The sequence below is a fragment of the Phocoena phocoena genome, chromosome 1, assembly GCF_963924675.1.
Source record: "Phocoena phocoena chromosome 1, mPhoPho1.1, whole genome shotgun sequence".
NCBI classification, from domain to species: Eukaryota; Metazoa; Chordata; class Mammalia; order Artiodactyla; family Phocoenidae; genus Phocoena; species Phocoena phocoena.
Genome location: NC_089219.1, coordinates 98,400,008 through 98,420,881, shown reverse-complemented (window position 1 = coordinate 98,420,881; position 20,874 = coordinate 98,400,008). Strand labels below are relative to the sequence as shown.

Below are 20,874 nucleotides of genomic sequence, written 5' to 3'. Positions count from 1 at the left end.
AGAACATCGTGCCCTTTTCATCAACTTCCGGTCTTTTTTTTTTTTTTTTTTTTTTTTTTTTTTTTTTTTTTGCGATAAGAAGCACAGGGGACTGAGAGCCCGCGGCAAGAGGTTGCTCGCTGGAAAGCGGAATGGAATCGTAGAAGCAATTCTCGCGAGATGTAGAGAGGCTGTAGCCTGGACAGAGGGGCGGAGGCCTATAGCGGGGCCACGTGGTGGCTCGCGGAGCTGAGTCTCCGGCGGGCGTCCAGTTTGGGTCTAGGTTGGAGTTGGAATCGTGGAGATGCGGAAGGAAACCCCGCCCCCGCTAGTGCCCCCGGAGGCCCGGGAGTGGAACCTTCCCCCTAATGCACCAGCCTGTATGGAGCGGCAATTGGAGGCTGCGCGGTACCGGTCGGGTGAGCCTAGGTCCTGGGTCTGGGAGTTCCCTCACCCCACCCCGAATGCCCTTTCCCGGGACTAAACCTTCCAGCCTTCCCCCAGACCCCCGCTTACCCCGCATGCCATCCTCACCCTTGCCTCGCGTCGCTGAGCTCAGTCCCCAGCCGTGCTCGGCGTTCCTGGGCTCCGATCCAGACCCGGCCAGCTGGCTGCTGGGCGGTCACCAGGGAGATTAGCCCTTCCACTCCTCACGCGCTGACAACTTGTATCTCCCTTAGATGGGGCGCTTCTGCTCGGGGCTTCTAGCCTGAGTGGCCGCTGCTGGGCTGGCTCCCTCTGGCTTTTCAAGGACCCTTGTGCCGCCCCCAACGAAGGTTTCTGCTCTGCTGGAGTCCAGACGGAGGCCGGAGTGGCTGACCTCACTTGGGTAGGGGACAGAGGTATCCTAGTGGCTTCCGATTCAGGTGAGTCACTTTCTCCTGAACCTTACAGGTGGGATGGAGGCCATGGGTATAGGTCGGGCTGTGCTCAATTTTTAAAATCCCATACTCAGTGCTTGGGGGAGCTTGAGGGTGTTGGTCCCGAAGGAGAGTAACTGTGTAGGTAGGAAATACCTTCCCCAAGATTCTAAATTGTTTGGTGGAAATTCGTAGTATAATCCATAACAAAATTAAGAAATTAATTGGAACTATTTTTCTTCTCTGTATCCACCCAACCCCAGACCAAGGATAATCTTGATCTTAAAGATGATGCCGAGGCCAATCTGTGCTCTTTCCATTTCTTCCCATTTTGTTCTTAAATGCCTTTATTCGGCTTTCTTTGCCTTGAATGTCAGTCTCAGCAATGGAGGCTTTGACATTAAAAAAAAAAGAAATCAGAATATGGACGTTGGCAGGCATTGCATGGAAGGATAAGTGTGGGACATTAAAGATTGAGCCTCTCTGGCGATTGAGCTTGAACACTCTATATTCAGGGCAGCTATCTGATGATTTTCTATACTTAGTCACTGTACAACATATTTTTATGTTATTCAACATATTTTTATGACTCTAAGACATTTATTCAAATTGTTCAACAAATACTTTAGTGTCCAAATAACTGGGAATATTTAACCATACGGCCTGTGTGCTGCTCAGATCACTGGGGAGATTTCCTCCTTGTCTCCTGAGAGCTTAGAATCCTAGAAGCGAATTTCTGTCTTGGCATAATCCAAGCTTGTTTCCCTCACCCTACTCCCCACCCCCAACAGGTGCTGTTGAATTGTGGGAGCTGGATGAGAATGAGACACTAATTGTCAGCAAGTTCTGCAAGTATGAGCACGATGACATTGTGTCTACAGTCAGTGTCCTAAGCTCTGGCATGCAAGCTGTCAGTGGTAGCAAAGACTTCTGGTGGGTCCCTCCTCTCATCGCTCCTGTTTCTGGGCCTCCTTTGGGTGTCTTTAGCATCATATTAGCCTCATTAAATTATGTTTTGGGCTCATTATAAGAACCCAGTGACTAATTATGACATGCCTATAAGGTTTTCTTAGAGATTTTTGCAATCCATGGTAAAAGTAGGCTGTACCAGAAGTCCAGTAGGCAAAGACATAGGGCGTTCTTACTTGAACACACGTTTTTATGTAGGTAGTGTAGGTCAAACTAAGCCTCTGTTTCCTTTTACTTCTTAGCATCAAAGTTTGGGACCTTGCTCAGCAGATGATTCTGAACTCATACCGAGGTGAGTGCATGTTCTTTCCTTTTCAGTCCTGGCCTTGGCTGTTTTGTTTTTATTCTCCCCTTTGGGCTCTTTGAACTTTGCTTGCATGTTAATGATATCAATTCTTTGCTCTCCTGCCTGGTAGTGTATTTCTTCCAAAACTACGGTCAGGCTCCAATGTCGATTCTAGCCCTTTTCATAATTTCCCTATTTTTTTTTTTTTTATTGACAGCCTCACCGCCTTCTTGGTCACCTGAGGCTGAAAATCCCAGTCCTCTTCCACTCCTCCTGTTTCCCACTATCAGTTGGTCCCCAAGTTCTTTGGAGTCTTTTTCCATTTCGTCAGTGACCTTCTGTTCCATTTCTTATGCTCCCATTTACTTTCAGGCTTTATCTTATTACAGACGGTGGCACTCATCTCATTGTTCTTCCTGTAATCTTTAGTCTTTCATTGGTTTCTTGTGGCTTGCAGGTTACAATCTCATGTTCATGTCCTGGCATTCAAGCCTTTTTCCTGTCACTCCTTCAAGCATACCATGCTATCTAAACCCGATCACGGTAGATCTTTGGCATTCTCCAAGTATAAACCCTGATACTTGTGAATCTTGAACTTTTGCATATTCACCTCTATAAAGTCTCATTTTTTTGGTGAGAACCATCACTTTCTGTTAATGTTCCTTTTTCTGCTCACTTTCATTAGCAGCACTAGCAGTTGACTTTATTTTGGGAGCCATTCCTCATGAAGATACCAAATCTTAATGAAGATAATGTATAGAGCGTTAATGTGTGTGTGGCTAAGAGATGTAGATATGGGTGATCACTGGTTCCCCCAGTGACTAAGTGCCTTTCTCTGCCAGTTCTAACTTCAAAGTGCGTGATTCAGATATGAGCGAAGCAAAATCATAAACTCATATATCTCCTGAAGCTTCATGGTCACTTGCAGATAGTTAGACAATAATGTTAAAATGTCAGTGCTCAAAGTCTACTGTACTTGCCTTTTGTTTCCTAGACTTACGATGTGTTTTTCCGGTCAATGCTAAATAACTCTTTTTCAGCACTTGTTCCTTTCAGCCTTTTTTATTAGTTCTTTGTGTTTATTCTTATTCCCCCCACTGATTCCAAATTCCTTGAGGGCAGAGGAACCACATATTTTTTTTTCATCTTTTGTACTCCCCCATGGTGTTTGTCCCAAAGCTTTGCTTTTCTCAAGTGAGCAATACATTCCTTTTCCTCGGGTTGGCTTTCCATGGATTCTATGGAAGGTAGTTTGAGCCCACACTTCTGTCTCAGGGCAGAGCCACATTCAGACTATCTCAGAAAGTCTGGTTAAGTCACTTTGGAGAAGGTGGTTTCCACAGCCTGTAATTAACATTTAGCGGAGACCTTTAACAATTTTAGCATGTAGCCCTAAAAGAATTTTGAAAAAGTGTACCCTCTCACACATTTTCAAATTAGTATCTAATTTAAATTTAACTAGTTGCAAAGAAAGTTATATCTGGCCATGTCATTTATTGTACACTTTTATAATATGTTTGTCAAAATTTTGGATTTGCAGATTAAGCTCATTTAATTTATGTAAAACATCTACCAAATAACCTAACTGCCAAAAACCATATGCACTGTTAAGCCAGTTGGCCAAGTGGGACTTAACTTTCAGTCAGAAAAAGTCTGACTTTATTTTTAAATTCAGATAAGCTTATGGATGTCCTTATGACAACCACCTGTCATATGTTTCAAAATTCTCATTACTAAAGAGAAGAGATCAGTGACAGAACCACACTTGTGTTTGTGGTGTGGCTGAGAAAGGCCAGCCTCCTTCACAGAATTTTACACAAGTGCTCTTTCTTTGTCTCAGGAAAAGCCCCTTTTGTTTTATTCCTTAGGTTTTTATACTCCTGAGCATCATGGTAAGGTTTGGGGTGGGTGAGAGGTGTGTATTTCTTCTACCCATGGGAGAAGGGTGACTGTGAGAGTAGAGGTCAGCACTGGCAGGTTATAGGCAGCTTCTCAGTTCAATATGGAAGAAGAACATTAGAGAAATTCCCTTAAAACTCTCAGTGTCCAGAACTCCCTCAGAAGTCTTTGTATGCTACCTGGAGGCACGTGTGCTACTGCTATTCTAGGATGTCTTTACTGTAAATTCCTCTCCTGTTCTTATTCAGCATTTAACTTATCTTCCATGTCTTTAGTGATTCATTTTTCTCCAAGCCTTTTGAGTTTTCGTAATGATATCAACATTTCCTCTTAGGTTTCGTCTAATCCAAAAATCTCACAGAATTTGTTAATTTGCATCGTGAGACTAGGCCTATTTCTCACACCCTCCCTCCTACCCCTTCATAGTGTCTGGGCTGCTTGATTGTAATGCCTGCATCTTCTCTGTCTTATTTCTTGTTCTGTCTCCTTTACAGCTCACTCTGGGCAGGTCACCTGTGTTGCTGCCTCTCCCCACAAGGATTCTGTGTTTCTTTCATGTGGTGAGGTGAGATATAATCTCTTTTTTCCTTCCCACATCCAAACCACACTCAGACCCTTTAGACCTAAGTCTAGTGTGGAGGGCTTCTGGCCAGCAGCTTCTTCTTTGGATTGTGAAGCCCTTTTTCTGTCCCTTCTTTCAGGACAATAGGATTTTACTGTGGGATACCCGCTGTCCCAAGCCAGCATCACAGATGGGTGAGTCTGAGAGCCAGTGGTGGGAGAGTGATACTAGGAACCCACCTGGAAGAGGCTTTCCTTGGCCAGAGTCAGAGGCAAAACTGCCAGATGCCCAGTCACTGACACAAATGACACAATTGCTTTCTTTCCCACTGAGGCACATTGTGTGCAGTGGGTCCCAAGAGGAAGGGCTAGTTACTGGGTGGGTCCCTTACATTTCCTGGATGGGCGAACAAAGGGGTCAGAGCTGTTATCTTCACGCTTTGTTTTGAAACTTGCCCGTGATTCACGTCTGGAAAGGGCAGGAGGCTGATGGGTAGATGTAGGTTGTGAGGGTCAAGGGTGAGGACAGGACTGCCTTAGCAGGGCTTGGGACACTGAATAAAGGTGCTCCTGGGATGGCGAGTGACTTCACCTGGGAAGCTTCGGCTCAGAGCTGGGCTCGGAGTCTCGTTCCAGACCCCTCTTCCTCCCTTTGCAGGCTGCAGTGCCTCTGGCTACCTTCCCGCCTCCCTGGCTTGGCATCCTCAGCAGAGTGAAGTCTTTGTCTTTGGTAAGGCAGCACGTCGAACTGTGTGTTGACTCTGGGAAGGGGAGGATGAGCCAGAGAGCTGACCCCATAATTCGAGACTCTGGCTGCTCAGTCTCGTCAGCACGCTTGGGCGCAAGGTGAATTATATTAATGGGGGTGCAGGGAGGTGGGGTGACCCAAAAGTGGTTTTAGTTTAGCTTTGGAGAACATGGTGATTCTTGCCCTTGTAGATTTGATTCCTGACTCTTTGCTGTGGCTCTTGTATTGATGGCTAGAAGTCAGTGGGCCGCAAAGCAAGTGGATTGCTACATGGGGAATATTGTTGTCTAGCAGGGACAGTTGCATTAACATGGTGATATGGCTGTGTGTATGGTGACATAGTTTGCGATAACAATTACGTCATCCATTAATTTAATTTCCAGAACCCCCAAATGACTAGTTATTCCTACTTTACCAAAGAGGAAGCTGATGCTCAGTTTCTCCCCTTGCTCTGTAATGTTTCTCTGTAATGCTTAGGGTGGTTAAGTTGTTCAGGATGGAGGACCTAGCATTCAAATCCAGATCTGGCTGAGTCCACAGCCCATGCTCGTAACCTCTGTGATGTACTCCCTCTTTCCTTCAGGTGATGAGAATGGAACTGTCTCCCTTGTGGACACCAAGAGTGCAAGCTGTGCCCTCAGCTCAGCTGTGCACTCCCAGTGTGTCACTGGGCTGGTGTTCTCCCCGCACAGGTACTGTTCTTTGTCATCAAGGGCCTGGTGGGTATGAATAGGAAGAATGAGGGGGGATGCTTGCGTTGACGTAGCATTAGCTGATTGGGTATCTCCTTAAAGCAGGCACTGTTGTAGCTGAGGTTTTGGAATGTGAAAGATCTCTTAAGACTGTAGTCCATTTTTGGGGTTGTATGGTCTCTGACTGCAAATGGCTAAAATATGGTCTTGTTCCTGCTCGACACCCAAGATGATTAATACTGTGGGCTTGTAGGGCTGTGTGGTTGGAAAGCCTGTGTTTCTGGATCATCACTGAAGCTACAGGGAGGGACTAGATGGGATGGTTAGTTGCCAGGATGGCTGTCAACCCTGACTTTGCTCCATTTTCCTCATCTTTCCTTGGAACTTGTACCTAGACTTGAGTGGTAGCCAGGCCTTAACCCAAAGTGGGGATCAAGCCACCTTCTCTGATCATTTTAGGTGGGCTTTGGGGACTACCCAGTCAGGTTTTGTCTTGAGAACCATGGGCTTTATGTCTGCCAACCCCCTCCTTCTCTCCTAGTGCTCCCTTCCTGGCCTCTGTCAGTGAAGACTGCTCCCTTGCTGTGCTGGACTCAGGCCTTTCTGAGGTGTAAGTGTGCCGTGGAGCCCTGTGATCAGGAATCAGGGAGGGGAGCAACACGTGGCTGGGTCCTTTTTCTCTTTGGAAAACTGGGTTGTCTCTTTCAAGGAGACTTGGTGATGGAAGCAGGCCGACTGCTGACTGTCTCCCTGTTCTGGGGGCGGACTCACAACCAGCTCTGTCCCTGGTAGAGGAGGAATGTGGTGGTGGGTGTGATTTCTGATCCTGACATCCCGACTGACTCCCAGAAAGAGACGGTCTACCCTTTTCACACAAAGAACCTCATGTAGGAAATGCAACCTGCTATAGGGGGAAAGGTACCAGACAGAAGATCTGATTGTACTTCCTTCTTTGCCATGAGATGCTGTCTGATACTGGCTCATATCACCACCCTTGGCCCAGCTATCATTTCTTCTATGAATATAGGGTCCTAGACTGGATGATGAAGTCTTCTGTGGGTAGCTACACCACTATGCTGGTGACTAGGCCATATATGGTGAAGTGTGCCCTGGGTGTGTTGGGTCTCTTCTTTCCATTTCTGCTTTTTCCTCTGTCTCTTACTATGCCCACACTTTTCTTTGTTCTCTTGTAGGTTTAGAAGCCGAGCCCACAGAGACTTTGTGAGAGATGCCACTTGGTCCCCGCTCAATCACTCCCTTCTTACCACGGTGGGCTGGGACCATCAGGTCATCCACCATATCGTGCCCACAGAACCTCTCCCAGAGCCTGGACCTAAGAGTGTTGCTGAGTAGATTGGATTTCAGACAAAAAGCAAATCCCCAATGAGTATCCACTCCCTTTGCCCCTTCCCTCTCAGTTGGTGAGACAACACAGGAGCCTTTTACAGTATGTTGGTACACCAGATCTGTGCAGTTAATAGGCATTGTCTCTCAGCCTGGGGTAGGCTGGATTCTGGGGTCCTGTAGCCAGGGAAGAAAAACTTCCTTGAACATGGATATGTATGTATCTGAGTGTGTATGTGGGTAAATAGCTTTTGTTATGGGGGGAATAAAAAATCCATCCCGCATCTTTCCCAAGGCCCAATCCCCATTCCCCCCCACCCCCCGCCCTGCACCCGCCCCAAAGTTAACAAAAGATTTTATGCTTCCCATTTAGCTTTGCATGAGGAATTTTGGCCATGTCTGTATGAGGCATGGGATGTGGGCATCCCTGGATTCTTGGAAGCAGCTCATAGAGATAGGAGCAATTTTATTTTTTTATAGAGCTTAAATTCACCTTTGTCATGGGCAGTGCTTCCATTCACATCCAGCCCAGCTCACCTTGAGGAAGAGCCAGGACACTCACCACAGTTTTGCGCATCCCTTGTTATTAAACTGAGCCAGAAGTCCAGTTCCTGGCTTAATAAGAAGTTTGGCTGGTACCTGTGTAATGCCCCCACCCCACCCCCGACCCCCATGGAGTTGTGTATATGAGAGATGAGTGTATTTCTGTCATAGATGCCATAGAAGAGTTTCAGGATGGAGAGCTTAAAGGCATTTCAGTTAAAAACTGACACAGACTTGCATAGGAATGTCTGCCACTTTCCCACCTGAAAACAGTCTGGGGCCTGACCTTTTTTGCCTCTGGGCCCCTGTTTCTGGATATAGGAAGCCTAAATGCTATTTTGGGGGACTCTGAAAATTTTGAATACGGCATCAGAGAAAGAATCGGAAGTACCGGTCAGTGAAATAAAAAGTTGATTCATTGTTGGCTTGTCTTTTGAAGCGTGTATGTCATGTGCCGTTAGACATGCTACTTACGTGAGTCATCAGGGTATCTCTTATAGCCTGTTACTTTTTTGTGTGCTTCCCCAGCCCCCCAGAGTAGCTAGCTGGAACTTAAGGTAAATATTTGGTTACTTGGTTGGTGGCTACTGCCACTTAGAAGTTATGGATCAATTACTGATTGTATTGAAACTAAATTAAATCAATTATGTCCTTTGTGTTTTGCAAGTTTCGTTTAGCTAAAATATTATGAAACTGGGGCAGTTTCATGGGCAAAGTATTTGTAAGTAAAACTTCTGTGTTTCACCCTTGGTGAGCGTGAGCTCTGTTCTCACAATTACCCTGGAGTAAAGACATGGGAATTTGTTGTCATATGATCTAACTGTCGGGTTTGAGGGGAGATGGAATTGAAGCCCTCACTGTTCGTAAGTGTAACTTCTTGGGAGGTAATAGGATGTGTTGGTAGAAACACTTAAGTTCTTCCCAGCAGTAAAAGCTTAAAATTTGTGATCACTTAGAGAAAGTGAGGTAGAGGGTGAAGTGGGTAGGAATTAAATTTTCATGGGCATGTTCCTCATGGACTGAAGAATGGTGGAGAGAAGAGTCATTGAAAGAGATAAGAGTCCAAGGAAATGAATATAATGTGTCAAGGTGGTTAAAATGACATCAGCGAAGGAAAACCTAGAGTTTGAAGAACCATGTTACTTAATGTAAAAAATATTAGTTTAGATTCAGATAGATCTGTGCTGATGCAAGTAATTCACATCTATTCATGATCATCACCAAGACATTTGCAAATGTAACCGAAGTCACAGTAGGAATGACCCTCACAATTGTGGTTGAATGTGTCTATAACAGTGAGAAAAAAAAAGATGGTTCAAAATAGAGGGTGACCTCAAAATAATCAGAAATGTAGTATCACATGCAGTGCTGTTTACTAGGCCGTTGACTTGGGAGTAGTTTCAGTAGAGTGAGCACAGATTTGCTGACCACAGGTGGAAATGGGCTCATTTTGTTTTTTTTTGTTTAAAACTATACAAGCATATATTTTGCATTTAATTTCACTGGTTCAAATATCCAATTGCTGGAGTAAGTCCATTTTCCTATTCTTATTCTTACTGGGAAGTCCACTAACCTGACCGACTATATTCCACCTCTGATTTCTGGTGCTCAGAACAACAAACACTGAGGTTGGCTCAAGTACTGTTTCAGGTAGCTCCAGACGTCAGGCTGGTTCTCCAAGATCTGTCCTGCCCTACAGGACGGTAGGAGGCTGGTCAATTACCAGCTCTATAGGCATTAACTGCTGATCCACAGTCGCATTGAGGCAGCAAAATCACCCAAGCTCTGACTGCTCCAGACTCCCAGCCATGTTTCCTCTGGGCAGCATTATAGAAAGGGCAGGAGATTGGGAGGGTGGGTGTGGGAGGGTCTCTAGTTTATTTATTTATTTTTTTTGCGGTATGCGGGCCTCTCACTGTTGTGGCCTCTCCCGTTGCGGAGCACAGGCTCCCATGGCTCACGGGCCTAGTCGCTCCGCAGCATGTGGGATCTTCCCGGACCGGGGCATGAGCCCGTGTCCCCCGCATTGGTAGGCGGACTCTCAACCACTGCGCCACCAGGGAAGCCCTCTGTAGTTTATTTTTTAATCACTCAGTTACAGAGGGCTCCAAAACTCTCGCCACATCTAGACCCAAAAGTAAAGGGCTCTGATTCGTAAAATGCAGATTTCTTGTTGCATTTGGACAGTATGAGCAATGTGCTTTTATATTCTTTGTATTTCTGTAGTTGTTTGACTTAACTGTATCTACAAACTAAAAGAATAGAAAAAAAAAAGGTTTGTTCCAAACTATACTTACATAAGCATTTCTTTCAGTAAGGCATACATCAAATTTTTGTATGCATCCTAGGGAAGTTTTAGGGCACCTAAAAAGAGCCAGCATATGTGAAAGAAGCTGAAAGAATTCATATCAAATCACCATTCGTAGCAACTTTCTTACTGCCAATCTCTGGGTCACGCTGAAATTTAGAATCACTTGTGCAGGGAACTGATTTTGTTTGGAAAAAGGGTGAGGAAGCTCTAGGCTCTATTTTGATGTAATTAAAATCTCTCAAGAGCATCAGCAGTCTATATAGCTTGATTTTGGAAAAGTAAAGGAAGCAGACCAGTTTTGAGCCCCAAACACATTTTCTTATTGAGTTCTTCATCAAAAACAGGCAGTTGTGGAGTTTTTCATCTTCATTACATGGTCGTAGGACTAGTGCAATCCAGGGAGTGAAGGAGGTGCAAAGATCAGGACAGGAAGCGTTAACTCATTTTAAGTTATAGATACAGTCACTGATCGTAAAATCTTTTATCATCTAGAGTAAGGTTTAATGTAGTCCTCAGCGTATTCTGGAAACTCCTTGTCTTGTAAATGATCTGCTTCTTCAATGTATAAGAGATCGTCAGAATTCAAAAGGTCAGTAAGTAAAGGGTTTCACCCCCAAACACCATCCTTTCAACTTTCTGGTGGGAAAGCCAGTGCTACTGGGTGCAAGTTCCTTCAGTGAATGTAGACATTTCATTGTCACTGTGATGTTGGTTGTCAGATTCTGGTATATTTCACTTCGGGAGGCACCATGTTATAAGCATTAGGAACTTCAAACTAAAATTTTCCACTCCAATGGTAACCCTTATCTAGAATCTCAGCTGAAAGGAATGAAGCTTGTTTGAATCAGAAAATGTACTTTACATGTGTAAGTATATCAGCTTCAAATTCTGCCAGATCTTTAACAAGCAACTTGTCTCTCACAGAAACCCTCTGATTAGGATAGAAACTGGCTGATGTACAGGCCCCTGACCATTATCCAATGTCAATTTGCCTGGCAGAGTTAGCATTAATGCTACCTTTGACCTCGGCACCTGGAGACACAGGCTGGGTGCCCCACACCATTCCTGGGCCCCTGTTGCAGTCTGTACTTGGCAGGGCCAACGTGGGCCTTGTTTGTTTTTCTTAAGTTGTTTTTTAAAAAAAACATTATGGTAAAATATAAAATTTACCATTTTAACCATTTTAAGTGTACGGTTCACTGGCATTAAGTACATTCACATTGTGCAGCCACCATCCATCATCCCAAGTTGAAACTTTGTACTCATTGAACAATAACTCTCCTCCAAGATCTTGACGACCACCATTCTACTTTCAGGTCTATGAATTTGACTATTCTAGGTACCTCTGTGAGTGGAATCGTACAGTGTTTGTGCTATGTGTCTGGCTTATCATTTGATTTCATAAGGTGTTGACTTGCTCCTCAAAGTGTGGTCTGTGCGCCAGCAGCATTGGCATCACCTAGAACTTGTTAGAAGGGCAGTGTGTTCAGACCTCCGAAATCAGAGTATATTTTCACAACTTCCCCAGTGACTCCTGCATGTTAAAGTTTGAGAAGCATTGGCTTTATCTACTGAGAATTCTAGATGGGTCAGGAACCAGGCAGGGAAGTCACCAGACATTCAAGAGTGAGCAGCTGTGGTGTATCAGAAGCTTTTGGGCATCGTGTGTGGTAGTGAGCAAGACGGACATGGTCAGTCCACACTTCGGCAGCTTAGTCTAGAGAGAGAGACAGGAAGGAAATAATGTTTTAGTGCTAGCCAAAAGAAACAAAGATTGCTAAACAGAAGGATGATAGCCAGACATGAAGAAGTGGCAAATCTTCCCTGGTGAAGTGACATTTGGATTGAGTCCTAAAGGTTGGATGTGAGTTGGCTGATGCTTGGGGCTGGGGCAGAATTCCTGATGGAAGTGGCAGTGTGAGAGTCCTGCTGTGGAAGGAGCTTAGAGCTTTCTAGAGAAGGAGGTCACTGCAGCTAGGGCTAAATATGGAGGTGGGGGTGCAGGATAAAAGGAGATGAGGTTGGTTGCCACTGGATGGTGGGTGCTGTGAGCCATGCTGAAGATCTCAAACAGCGAAGTAATGTGTTGGATGCGCTTTTGAAATGGATTCCACTGATGTGCTTTGGAGGGGAGACTATGGAAGCTTAAAGAGGCCTAGGTTTTGTTTTGTTTTTTTCTTTGACCTAAGCCACCAGGGTGTAGGCAGCTGAACTAGGCTTGGCCATTTGGCTACTCCCATGTAGGACTTAAATCTGGAGGCAGTTCAGCAAAGATTCAAAGAATGGGTATCTGGCAATGACGAGTGACAGCCCAGTGGCGACAGCACCAGTCCCACCAGTGGAACTTTCTAACCAGACTTTCCATGGCAGGACCCCGGCAGTCTTTTTTTTTATTTTATAAATAGTCTTTCTTGGATCCTGACTGTGTTTTAAGACTGGTTCTTGATACTGAGTTGTATGAGCTGTTTATAAATTTTGGAGATTGACTCCTTATAGGTCATATCATTTGCAAGTATTTTCTTCCATTCAGTAAGATGTCCTTTCATTTTGTTGATGGTTTCCTTTGCTGTGCAAAAGCTTTTTAGTTTGATTAGGTCCCCTTTGTTTAATTTTGCTTTTCATTATTTTGCCTTAAGAGACAGATCTAAAAATATATTGTTATTTATGTCAAAGTGTGTTCTGCCTGTGTTCTCTTCTAGGAGTTTTATGGTTTCAAGGCTCACATATAGGTCTTTAATCCATTTTGAGCTTATTTTTGTATATGGTGTTAGAGAATGTTGTGATTTCATTCTTTTACATGTAGCTGTCCAGTTTTCCCAGCACCACTTATTGAAGGGACTGTCTTTTCTCCATTGTATATTCTTGCCTCCTTTGTCATAGATTAATTGACAATAAGTGTGTGGGTTTATTTCTGGGGTCTCTATCCTGTTCCATTGATTTATGTGTCTGATTTTTGTGCCAATACCATACTGATTTGATGAACATAGCTTTGTACTCAAGCTTTGTGGTATTATTGTTCTGAACACCTGAATTAAGGAAGTGTGATACCTCCAGCGCAGTTCTTTTTTTCTCAAGGTTGCTTTGGCAATTTGGGGTCATTTGTGGTTCCATATAGATTTTAGGATTACTTGTTTTAGTCCTGTGAAAAATGTCATTGGTATTTCGATAGGTATTGCATTAAATCTGTAGATTGCTTTGGGTAGTATGGACATTTTAACAATGTTAATTCTTCCAATCCAAGAACATGGGATATCTTTCCATTTCTTTGTATCATTTTCAAATTCCTTCATCAATGTTTTATAGCTTTCAGAGTATATGTCTTTCACATACCGGGTTAAGTTTATTCCTAGATATTTTTTTATTTTTGATGTGATTGTAAATGGGATTGTTTCCTTAATTTCTCTTTCTCATAATTCATTATTACAAACAAAGAACCCAATTAAAAAATGGGCAGAAGGCCTGAATAGACATTTTTACAAAGAAGATATATAGATGGCCAACAGACACGTGAAAAACTGCTCAACATCACTAATCATCAGAGAAATGCAAATCAAAACCACAATGAGATACCACCTCACACCTGTTAGAATGGCTATCACCAAAAAGTCTACAAATAACAAATGTTGGTGAGGGTGTGGAGGAAAGGGAACCCTAGTACACTGTCAGTGTGAGATTGTGAATTGATGGAGCCACTATGGAAAACAGCATGCAGGTTTCTCAAAAAAACTAAAAATAAAAGTACCATATGATCCAGCAATTCCACTCCTGGGTATGTATCCGAAGAAAACAAAAACACTAATTTGAGAAGAATCTTGCACCCTAATGATCATAGCAGCATTATTTACAATAGCCAAGGTATGGAGAAGCAACTTAAGTGTCCATCAACAGATGATGGGTAAAGAAGATGTGATGTACGTACATACAATGGAATATTATTGAGCCATAAAATGAAATTCTACCATTTACAACAATGTGGATGGACCTAGAGAGTATTATGCTTAGTGAAATAAATCAGATAAAAATAAATACTCTGTGTTATCACTTATATATGGAATCTAAAAAATAAAACGAATGTATATAACAAAACAGAAACAGACTTGCAGATACAAAGAACAAACTAGTGGTTACCAGTGCAGAGGAGGAAGGGAGGGAGAGGTGAGATAGGGGTAAGGGATTAACAGACACAAAATACTATGTATAAAATAAATAATCAACAGGGGTATATTGTACAGCACAGAGACATATAGCCATTCTTTTGTAATAACTTTAAATGGAGTTTATAAAAATAATGAATCACTGTGTTGTACACCTGAAACTAATATTATAAATCAATTGTACCTCAATTAAAAACAACAGACTGATTCTACAACACGCCCATTGATTCTAAGTTGCCTTACAGGCTTTCCTTTGAATTCCTGTTTTGATTGATTTAGCCAGAGCTGGTGTCTGTTGTTTGCAGCCTCACCACCCTGACAATTACTGTCTTGGTCCAGTGGGGAAAATGCTGCATGTTCCGTGAGGTTGGAAGCGAATAGAAGCTGTTGTCAGAGTTACGGGAATCTTCCTGCAAGGTCATCGCTGTCATCAGGAATAACAGCCCCTCTTCGTTGATTTCTATGAAGGGTATTTTCTGTCTTGTTCTGACCCCGCTCTGCTGACTCCACCCCTGCCCCCTTCCCCAAGAGTCTTTCTGGGCCCCATCCACTCTCATGTGTCACCAAAGGTTGGGCAGCTGATCATTACTGTATACTTCAATAACAGTGTAGCCTGCGCAGTTGGCTGTCGAATGACTATTCTCTCTCCTTCCTCCACATTTACCAACAGGACTTTGATTTTGTTCAGGTACAGGTGGCCATGTCCTTTAGAGAAGAAACACATCAAGAACTTGGGTCCTGGGTGGTTGTGCTGAGTACCTGGAGTAAGCAGTGAGGATTAAGCCACCTCTTCTGGATTTCTTTTAATGTGAGTTAATAAGTTTTCATTTTGATTAAATTGCTTCTAGTTGAGTTTTCTGTTGCACCTAACAAATAGTTAACAGTGCATTATATTTTTGAGTATTTACCTTCTAAACACTATTTAAAGTAATACTTTTAATCATCTGGATACTCTGAAAGGTAATTATTACTACTTTTGTTATATTCATTCATTTTTTGTTTGTTTTTAGATTCCACATGTAAGTGAAAACATACAGTATTAGTCTTTCCTTATCTCACTTCACTAAGCATAATACCCTCCAGGTCCATCCATGTTGTTGCAGGTGGCAACATTTCATTTTTGTGTGATGGCAGAGTAACATTCCATTGTACATATACACCGCATCTTCCTTATTCATTCCTCAGTTGATGGACACTTAGGTTGCTTCCAAATCATGGCTATTGTAAATAATGCTGCTATGAACATTGGGGTGCATGTATTTTTGTCAAATTAGTGTTTTCATTTTCTTTAGATACATACCCAGGAGTGGAATTGTTGGATCGTATGATAGTTCTATTTTTAATTTTGTGAACAACCTCCACACTGTTTTTCATGGTGGCTGTACTAATTTACATTCCCACCAAAAGTGTACTAGGGTTCCATTTTCTCCATATCCTTGCCAACATTTATTTTATTTTATTTATTTTTTTCCAACATTTATTATTGTTGTATTTTTGGTGATAGCCATTCTGACAGGTGTGAGGTGTTATCTCATTGTGGTTTTGATTTGCGTTTCCCTGATGATTAGCAATGTTGAGCATCTTTTCACGTGCCTGTTGGCCATCTGTATATCTTCTTTGGAAAAATGTCTATTGAGGTCTTCACCCATTTTTTTAAATTGATTTGTTTGTTTTTTGAATTGGCTGAATTTTTTGTATATTTTTGGATTTACTCCCTGGTCGGACATATCACTTGCAAATCTCTCTCCCATTCAGTAGGTTGTCTTTTCTGAAACATAATTATTAATATTTTAATGTTATAGGTGGGAAAACAGTCTCATAAAGATTAAGCAACATGATCCAAGATTATATGGTCTGTCAGTCGGGGTCCTAAGGAAAACAGGTGGTATACTCAAATTAAGATAATGTGAGGAGGGTTTATTTACAAAGAGACTAACTACAGAGTTTTGGGAGTGGTGTAGGGGAATCATAGAGCTAGTATAGGAAGCCAAGGCTAGAAGAGTGGAGCTGTTACAGGGAGAGGTTACCTGAAACTGGAAGAAGAGATAGTCAGGTCGCGCAGTCTTCCTTGAAAGGAGCAGTGAACCTCGAAGGAGGGTTATGGTCATCTTGATGTGACCTCACAGGGAGTGATCCTTAGGGGAATAAACACCCTGACCTCACTCTCCTTCCTCCCTCTACTCTTCTGTTAGGCAGAGCCCACTGAGCTATTGGATGTAGTCCAAACAGACTGACTTGCAGGGGCAGAGAGCAAGGTGGAGAAGGATGGGGAGATAGAGGGACAATTGGAAAATATCTGTTGTGGTCCAGCCTGTTTGCCCCCTACTGTCCTCTCTTGTCTGAAATGCAGGTCAAATGTGACCTCAACACAAGAGATGCCCAAAGTTCCATCAGCTATTTATCATCATGGGATGATGTTCATTTGTTCATACTTTCACTTTAAACCTAAACAATTAGCCATCAACAGTGCCCTCATATAAAGTAACAGGAGGGAAATGGGAAGATAAAAACAAGTAATATAAAATATAGCTGTTACAATCCCTGCTTCTATAACTGGACCCAATGCCAGTTGCCTCTTTCTAATCCAGAGTATGCTCCTTGGCTGTGCTTTTCCTTAGCTCATTCATGCCAAAGGCAGACCATTTAATTGCTGGTTCTGGAGCTACAAAGATAAATCAGTCACGTATCCTGACTAAAAGAGCTCACAATAGATGAAATAGTTATTTAATTTTAAATTTAGGGTAATAAGGGGTAAGTAGATACCTGATCTCTGGTTTGTGATGAAATTAAAAGAACAAGAACAACAATGAAAGCAACTCTGCTTTAACTGGGTTTTTTTTCACCCTTGGGATTATTAATTATCAGTACTGGATTATTCTTTGCTGTGGGAGGCTGTCTTGTGCTCTGTAGGGTGTTTAGCATCATCCTCAGCTTCTACCCACTAGGTACTAGTAGCACCCCTGCCTCCATCGTGACAACCAAAAATGTCTCCAGACTTTGCCAAGTGTCCCATGGGGAGCAAATTATTGCCCAATTGAGAACAACTGGCTTAAAAAGTAAAGAAAGAGGCCACTGCATGGATGTGTAGCAACATATTTATATGTCTCCAAATAATGGTTATTTAGTCAGTTGGGGTTTCCCTTTTGTTTTGTTTGTCTTTTGTTGTTACAAATAAACCTGCAGTGAACATACTTTCTTTGTGTACTTGGGCAGATATGTCTGCATGGCAGATTTCTAAAAGTGAACTTGCTGGGTTATAGGATTGTGATGTTCTCAAAATGACTTCTAAGGAGATTGAATAAATAGTGTTACCTTTACTGCTTTATTAAAATATTCTTTTTCAAATTGCCTCAAGTTTTACACTTAAATAATATCTAAGAAATAATGGCGTTTTTGGATAATTACATTTTATAACACACATTAAAATAAACACATAGGGGCTTCCCTGGTGGCGCAGTGGTGGAGAGTCCACCTGCCGATGCAGGGGACACGGGTTCGTGACCCGGTCTGGGAGGATCTCACATGCCGCGGAGCGGCTGGGCCCGTGAGCCATGGCCGCTGAGCCTGTGCGTCGTAGCCTGTGCTCCGCAACGGGAGAGGCCACAGCAGTGAGTGGCCCGTGTACTGCAAAAAAAAAAAAAAAAAAACCTCATAAATATTAAAATTAAAAAATCCTAATGTACAACCAAAAATCATCTTTTATATTAAATATTGGGAAACAATGCTCTAGTCTATCTCCTTCATTTCAGAGATGTGGTAAAGCTATTTCAAGTTTACACTGATCTGGAGTCAACACTCTTTTTGTTCTTATGTTATTCAACCAATTGCTTTTGTTCGAGTCATACATCTCCAGTTCTTCCACATGAGAATCATGAAAAGTTTGGTCAAATGCTTTGTTAAACCCATAGCCCTTCACGTCTGTGATCTTGCCTTCATCTAGTTGAGTGTGTAGAATGTGGAAGAGGTTGTGCTGCGGTGGGGATTTCTTCAGCAAGCCAGCTAAAGGTTATTGTACGTGCCTTTTCTCATTTCGTGAGAACAGGCTGAGCATTGGGAAGGAGTGTTTTCCAAGCATCTGGGTGGGTGTGAGAAAATACAAAGCAACGGTTGTACTATTGACAGCGGGAACCCAAGGAGGAGGATTGGGAGCGAGCAGTGCGACATGGCACAGTGACTTTCAACCTGACCCTCACTCAGCATTTCACTGTTCATCATCTCCTACACACAGAGGCTTAGTTGCCAATTCTTTGGCACAGTCATCCCTGAATGAAGCAGACGTCACTCCTGGGCATCCATTGTTATATCTTGCCATTCTTCTCAGCATCATTAGTCACTTTTGACTGTATGGAAGAGGGAGGTCTGGGATCCAGCCTTGCCCACTGCAGCAGACTAGGAGCCCAGAACACTGAGCCAGGTGCAGGTGAAGGAGGTTCAGTTGGCAGGCAGATCTGGCCCTGTGATGGGTACAGCATGAACAGCTAGTGCCCCTGGCAGGAGTCTGGGTGGAAGGGCACAAACCTCGTGGGAAATCTCAGTGATGTGGTATCTGGGGAGCAGGAGGTGGGGTGAAGGGAGGCTTAGAAGCAGAGAGAAGCAGACATTCACATCAGGGTGGTCTTAAAAGACAGGCAGTAAGGCCCCAGGAGCCTGGCAAGAATGAGTCAGGACCCAGGCCCTAGGAGCCAACTGTGGTGCCTACAGTTATAAACCAGGAAGAGAAATCAAAGCAGAGACCCAGAAACAAGACCTAAGGCACATGGGCTGGGAATTGGGAAACAAGTAAGAGCTTGGTCACTAGAGTTAGAAACCGCACCAGGGGTAATCTACCAATGGTGCGAGATGTTGCCAAATCTAATCCAGCACTGCATTTATGAGGCTTAAGTATCTCCTGATTCTGATTAATATTAGCTGAAGGTATGGAGGGTGGCATTGAACGTGCAGGTGAGACCTAATGATAGTACAGAGCGGGGAATTGGTTCTCAAGGTTGTTTGGAAACAAAACTCATGTGCTTTACTCTGCACTCATCCAAGAGATATAAGAGAGGGACACACACTGGCTCTGAGGAGTGTGATCCATGTGTTCACAAAACGAGAAGCTTCTTGAGCAGAAACTATGTCTTCATCACCACAAACATAGGGTGGCTATCAGGGCCTGGCCCGTGCTCAATGAATATTCATTGAATACATAAAGGAAGGCAAAGAGGGCTGAACAAATGGAGACACAGCCTCTGTTGGGTGGGGTATTCTCTGGCTTTCTCAAGTTTCAGTGAAATATCCTTGCCCTAAACATTCTATACCAACTTATTGTTCTTATTCCATGATATCCAAGCAACCTGCTGATACAAGTTAAACTTTCCTAGTTTCTTCGTATTGGAAATGAAGTGAGTTCAACCACTAGCCATTGTTATTTGTCAGTGTCATTTATTATATTGACATCTGGTTAGCACCTCAGTGGCGCGTGGATTAGGTGAGCTGTGTGAGTCTCCAAGAGGATGAACTTAGTGGATACACTGAGAACATCCAGTTTCTGGTCCCCCCTGATTGAGGTTCACACCCTGAAATATGGGACCTACTCATGATCTGAGAGCCTCGATAGCAGAAAAGAAAACTGGTAGATCATGAAAACACTGGAGTATAGATCTATGTTATTTATCCTTCATATTATTGTTATATTTTTAAAAAATTGGCTCCCAGGTGTCCAAAATTGGGTTCATTATATTCCTTAAGTTCATGACACCTCTCATGACAGTGTCACCATTGGCTCATATACTGGCTCAAACATTGTTAACTCAAACAAAAATTCCGATTTCTGTCTTCTCTTGGGAAATTGAAGAATCCTCCAAAAGATTGGTTCTGTTTCTCTGCAAGGCAGAAATTAGTGGCTACTCAGAGTTCTGTCCCTATCCATACCAATCTCTGTTGTCTCCTGATAAGAGAAGTTGAAGTGTATCACTGGGCTTGAACCGTTATTCTAATCAAGTGGAAAGTAAACTATTCTCTTGGGTCCACTTCACCAATTTACATTACCTGCCTGTCAGCATTTGAGTTTGAGAACCCTGCTCTGGGAGGAAACTTCTGTGCCATCCCTAATAACTACCACCATTCACTGAGCCCTCACTATAGGCAAAGCACTGAACTAACAGTTTTTCACACGTTCTCTCTTTATTCATATAAAACCCTATGAGGTAAATTCAAGTGTTATCTCCGTTTTACAGGTGTGGAAACTGAAGCTCAAAGAGCTAAATAACTGCCCAAGATGATAAAACTTCTAATTTTTGACACTGGGATTCAAACTTTGGCCTGCCTGAGTCCATAGCCGGGCCTTTTTTGTTTGTTTGTTAACATCTTTATTGCAGTATAATTACTTTACAATGGTGTGTTAGTTTCTGCTTTATAACAAAGTGAATCAGTTATACATATACATATGTTCCTGGGCCTTTTAAACTTTACATTACACGGCTTTTCTAACCACTAATCTTATAACAATAGAATTACTGCTGCCCTTCAGTGTTTCTTCCTCATACTCAG

The 20,874-nt window shown here is 42.9% G+C and overlaps 1 protein-coding gene and 1 pseudogene across 3 annotated transcripts; one reads left to right on the top strand and one right to left on the bottom strand.

Annotated features, from left to right (window-relative positions):
• Positions 1 to 78: 78 nt before the first annotated feature.
• Positions 79 to 8,530, top strand: WDR77 (WD repeat domain 77). 3 transcript variants are annotated; one of them, XM_065876506.1, is made up of 10 exons: positions 79 to 398; positions 660 to 845; positions 1,631 to 1,772; positions 2,051 to 2,100; positions 4,488 to 4,558; positions 4,695 to 4,749; positions 5,213 to 5,284; positions 5,886 to 5,994; positions 6,536 to 6,604; positions 7,188 to 8,530. In XM_065876506.1, exons 1-10 carry the CDS (start codon positions 284 to 286, stop codon positions 7,345 to 7,347), a joined length of 1,029 nt encoding a protein of 342 aa, XP_065732578.1. In that variant the 5' UTR covers positions 79 to 283; the 3' UTR covers positions 7,348 to 8,530. The 3 variants fall into 3 exon arrangements, with proteins under 3 accessions (XP_065732578.1, XP_065732586.1, XP_065732594.1); XM_065876514.1 differs by having other exon boundaries at positions 284 to 398; positions 7,194 to 7,347; XM_065876522.1 differs by lacking the exons at positions 1,631 to 1,772; positions 2,051 to 2,100 and having other exon boundaries at positions 284 to 398; positions 7,188 to 7,347.
• A 2,146-nt stretch (positions 8,531 to 10,676) lies between these two features.
• On the bottom strand, positions 10,677 to 11,200 carry LOC136135638 (NEDD8-conjugating enzyme UBE2F pseudogene; annotated as a pseudogene).
• Positions 11,201 to 20,874: the final 9,674 nt, after the last annotated feature.

What these genes read in the sequence shown, in the direction of transcription:
- WDR77 (XM_065876506.1), top strand. Translation starts at nt 284, where the DNA reads ATGCGGAAGGAAACCCCGCCCCCGCTAGTGCCCCCGGAGGCCCGGGAG. An exon ending in CCTAGTGGCTTCCGATTCAG is followed by an intron (nt 846 to 1,630) that starts GTGAGTCACTTT and finishes CACCCCCAACAG; the next exon opens with GTGCTGTTGAATTGTGGGAG. An exon ending in CTGGTGTTCTCCCCGCACAG is followed by an intron (nt 5,995 to 6,535) that starts GTACTGTTCTTT and finishes CTTCTCTCCTAG; the next exon opens with TGCTCCCTTCCTGGCCTCTG.